Source organism: Limulus polyphemus, unplaced genomic scaffold (genome assembly GCF_000517525.1).
Source record: "Limulus polyphemus unplaced genomic scaffold, Limulus_polyphemus-2.1.2 Scaffold5068, whole genome shotgun sequence".
In the NCBI taxonomy this organism is placed as follows: domain Eukaryota; kingdom Metazoa; phylum Arthropoda; class Merostomata; order Xiphosura; family Limulidae; genus Limulus; species Limulus polyphemus.
The window spans coordinates 48,495-53,631 of NW_013670678.1; the positions used below are offsets into that span (position 1 = coordinate 48,495).

At 31.5% G+C, this 5,137-nt stretch overlaps 1 protein-coding gene across 1 annotated transcript in view; it reads right to left on the reverse strand.

Annotated features, from left to right (window-relative positions):
- LOC106472079 (ribose-phosphate pyrophosphokinase 2) overlaps positions 1-5,137 on the reverse strand; it is a 26,622-nt gene that overhangs the window by 3,992 nt on the left and 17,493 nt on the right. The window contains exon 4 of the mRNA XM_013932709.2: positions 891-1,015. Coding sequence (XP_013788163.1) covers positions 891-1,015 — 125 coding nt within the window. The remainder of the gene's footprint in view (positions 1-890; positions 1,016-5,137) is intronic.

A 5,137-nucleotide genomic window follows, 5' to 3' on the forward strand; every position in this document is an offset into this window, starting at 1 on the left:
ACTACTACACCTAATTGCTCATGAAATGATCAATAAAACAATTAGAAGGAAACAGATGAAATATTTTCATTACAAGTGGTAGCTATAACTAGCTATGGATAAAGACTTTAAACCCTACATACCTACTGTAAATAGTGACTGTTATTCTGGATATAAATCAAACTATACGATCAGTTATGACTGTTACCTTATACACAAAAAATGCATTAATGAAAGGGTTATATTAGTTTTAACCCTATTTAGAAAAAAAAAATTCTAGTGAAAATTAATTGGATAAATAAAGTAAATTCTAGATCTTCGTGATCAGTAGTGATAATTGCCTGAATAAAAAGAATCATACAACTTACATGAATAATAAATTACCAAGACAAATGAGATAACGGTGGCAATTTCACACAGAATTTATCTGTAACTTAATTTTCTACCTTTGACTTTACATTGAACACCTTTTAAAATAATAGAAACACTACATCAAATTATATGAAGATTTTCAAGCAGAAACAAGATGCTATTTAGTAAGTGGGTACTAATTTTCATACAATTTGGTTAAGTATTTCCACTTGAGAACAAAACAAATCAGGGAATATCAGTGACACCTCTCAAATCCAGTAAAGAGTAGTTAAAAAACAGTCATCCTTATCCCCACCCACCTTTTAAATCAAGAGGAGTACCAACATTATTTTCACTCTGATTTTGTCTGAAACTTGAATTTTCTTTAGTTAAAATAATGATACTATTATTTTATTGATTCTTTGCATAACTCAATGTGTTTTCTTTACTAAGTCAGACAAGACAATGACATTATCCTTATACTGATTCTGCTTTCAGCATTTTTTTCGTTTCTGTTGTATCAAATGAAACATTGATGCTCTTAACAATCATCAGTTTACCTTTTGGCTCCACCTGCATCAGGTGAGACGATAATACTATCTCTCCAGTCTTGAATGTTTTCCCTGATCCACTTCAAAACAGCTGGTTCAGCATACAAGTTATCTACAGGTATGTCAAAGAAACCCTAAAAAAAGAGTAAATTATAAAACCAGAAACAATTTTTGATTTTACTTTAATCATTCTGATGAGATATACAACATGAAATATCACCTAATAATTTTGTATATTACCATTTAATGTTTGTTTATTAATTCTTGGTGTAATGCTAATCAGAATAGTATTGCAAAATTGTTTGCTCCCTGATTTTAGCAGTTACTAGACCACCCATGACCCGTTGGGTCACCCACTATTCAGAGGTTAAGAAGAATTCAAGCTAATTTAAATATTGTACCGAAACGAAGGTTTATTTGAGATAATTTAAATGAATATTTCAATCCATTCATGTTATACATAATTCAAGAAAAAATATTTGATTGTTGATTGGGAGTAAAAGTAAAGACCATTTAATTTTTCCAAAAAGTGAAGTCTGAGTTTTCAGGTATTGTGATGAATTAGTTCATTATGTTGTGGTCTTTCCTCTTAAACCTTCTACAAATAAGAAACAATAACACTTTATTTTTCTTCTAATTACCTACCATAACCAAGGCACATTATTGAGAAATTTTTCAAGATGTTGTTTTTGTTATCTTACGCCTTTTAATGAAGATGGGAACATTGACAGGGAAATAGATTTGAACGAAGAAGTTTCGTAAAGAGCGCCAACGGTAGTGTGATATAAAATTACTCGTGCTAGAAATTTTCATAAAAGTGACCAAAAAATGACGGTAACCCGTGGCCCAATGAAGTTTCGTAAGGAGCACGAATGGTAATGTGACATATAATTACTCATGCTAGAAATTTTCATAAAAGAGTCCCAAAAAACGCATTAATTCGGTAACCCATGGCCCGATTTTAACGAAACTTGTTTTATTCTGTTCCTATTCTCATTTCATTACAAATATGATGTTATTGTGCACCGTTTTTGCTGTATTTTATTACAGACAAGCACACAAACAAACAAACAATCTCAGAGTTTTAGCAATATATAGATTATTGAGTGTGTGTGTGTGTGTGTGTGTGTGTGTGTGTGTGTGTGTGTGTGTGTGTGTGTGTGAAGACTGTGTTACTACAAAGAACACTGATGACAATAAACATTTAGAAAATTATAATTAGTCATGTTTTATTTAAAGAGGTGAGGATATGGAAAGAAAAATAGGTCTGTAATAGTTTGAGTGAATTGCTAGATGATCCAGAAGTATGCTCCCCATAAAAACGTTTGAAAATTAGAAGCTATTTGGTGTATTCAATAAATGAATTTAATGGTCACCCAATCATCTGAGATGGCAAGAAAATCTGTCATACAACCAAATGCTGTAAAATTTAGTGACTGAGGTTGTCCTTCAGACAATTATCTCAGACTTCAAAACTGTACATATTGCCTTGCTCAAGCATTTCAGCATTAAACCAGGGAGATGCAATGGAATGCAGGAATATTATCAATGAAGTGATAATTCCTGTGTTATTTTCATGTTTGTATTGAATGGCTCTACTGGCTCAGTTCAACTTTCAACTATATATATACACAAAATGTTTTTTATTTCTGAGGCATGCACATTACACAATGGTCCAGACTGGCACAGAAACTTCCAGAAACACTTTACCTCTGGCTGCATATGCTGTACTTCAAGACTCAGTTCACAGCCTGCCTTCCAAGGTACCTATAATAGTGTGTGGAAATCCCCTAAACATGTGCACACCATGGAAGACATCTCCACATTAGTAACATCCCTATTCAAAATGCAATGTGCAGTACATGAGAGGTCAACCAATTGCAATTGATGATTGCTCCATTTACTGAGTGACAAGTTTTCTTGGGTGAAAGTTGAGAATTCCAATCGATGGGTTAAAAAATTATTCATGTCTTTCAGTTGAAATATGTTGATATGGCTGCTGAGAAGAAATGTCTCCAATACTGAGATGAAACAAATGCATGGACTTTTGTGCACAAAAAGTTGAGTTTGTTTTAATGGAAAATAACTGCTACTGTGTTATGGTAGTAACATTAATCCCTGTCCTATAAGAATTATATGATAGGAATGGTTGCATCATGCACAAAAATATGAACAAGCAAAACAAGTTTTTAGCAGGATTTTTCAGACATAAATGAAGACTTATTCACTGTGTACAGCAAGCATATGTACCTACGTTAGTGTATTGCTTACAATAGAAAGGAAGTAAATTATCCAAACACTTGGTACACAACATTCAGCAAGTTATTACATTCAGGGTTTTAGTTAACCTGAACTCCCAGGTCCCATATAAACAAGAAATCGTTGGGACTGATGAGGTTTGACCCCTCGGGTACCAAATACGCATTGCAAAACGTCCCATACGCAAGACAAGCAAAAGTACTTTGCTTTGAACTTTGTACCATTACAAATTAAACAGCATACAGTTTGCACACAGCTGTCCACAATCAACTTCTAACAGGTTTCATCAATGACAATAAATTGCACGAAAATAAAGCCACGTGAAAGTACCACATGATTGACTCTTTCATCTCTAGTAATTCAAAATGTGCAGTTACATTCAAAATTTAATTAAACTATTTTATTCTCAATGTATATGAATAAACCCTGCATCAGAATGTAGATAATAAATCAAAGTTTAGTATTATTTAAGTTTTATGTTCTTAATTTTATAAGGAAATATAAATAAAAAAATCTCAATCTCTCCTAGTATGAGAACTGATGTTTGTTATGTATTTCTTCCCTCTCCTTTAATTTTTTTTTACCACCCCTCTGAGAAGTATGAAATTTAATGTATATTACTCATTATAATGTTTTCATTGCTCAGGCAAAGCATAGCCTTCAATCTTATTTAGTTACAGATCAATACATAGAAAATCAGACCTCTCTTGCTATGCCAACCTGTCACATCCTCTCTTTTAGAACTTGCCAATAGCTCTCTCTGACATCTAAGACTACATTATCTATAACCAACAGAAAGCCAAAGTTTTTCTCTATCAAATGATGTATTATATTGCATTGGTGTCTGTACAGAGAATTGTCTATTTTCCTTCCAGTTCAAACTTTATTCCCACAGGAAACACAATGAAGAGCTTAGCTGAATTTTTAATGGGTTTTGTTGCACAGTTAGAAAGCCAGAAAAATTGTGATAGTTATGGAACATTGTTTCCTTTTTTCATGTTTTTGCATGTTATTACTCTGTGTTCTTTGGTGCTTTATCTAATTAAATAGAAATTATTTAATGCAGTAGTACAACTAGTATAAAAAAAGTAGTTACGTTTCTTCGATAGTTGAGAACAAAAAAAAAACAGGTAGGTACTTTATTTCTTGTTTTTCATGTGTTTTCTTTACTTATTATTATAAATGTAACTAAAATGTAAAAATTTAAAACTTTTAAGTTAGATAAATAAGTAAAATAAATAATATTAATAATAATAATTTTTTATGAGTTATGCTTGCAAGTAGTTCGTGCATTATGTAATTTGATACCATAATGGGAGCTTCACATTTGCCACATAATTTGCAATTTATATGGTGCGAATAGCAGTTAGACACAGTTCAAAGGGCAATAAAACAATAAAATGCAAGTATAAATAGATGTATACTGTAACAATCTTTAAGTTACTTAGGATAAACAATTATGGTTTTTTGTTACAATTTGCAGTCATTCCAGATAGAAAATAGGGGAAATTTAGAATTATTTCCTAATATTTTTATTGTGGTTACAAGGTCGATCAAATCAACCGACCTCATAAAGAGTAAGGGTAAAGAAAATAACTATTAAAATATAGTTTTTCAGAAAAAAAAACCTTTGATATATATTTAGGTTTTAGGGGTTATGCAAATGATATTTGAAAATGTTCAGATGAAGAAAACTATTTTTAGTCTCATCATGAAAATTACTTTGCACTCATAAAGGGAAACAACATGCAGTGTAAATTGTAAATAAAGTTTTTCATTGAACATTAACATGCTCTTCTCCACTTGCAGAAGGTAAATATGTAGTGTACATTGTAAATAAAGTTTTTCATTGAACATTAACATGCTCTTCTCCACTTGCAGAAGGTAAACATGTAGTGTACATTGTAAATAAAGTTTTTCATTGAACATTAACATGCTCTTCTCCACTTGCAGAAGGTAAACATGTAGTGTACATTGTAAATAAAGTTTTTCATTGA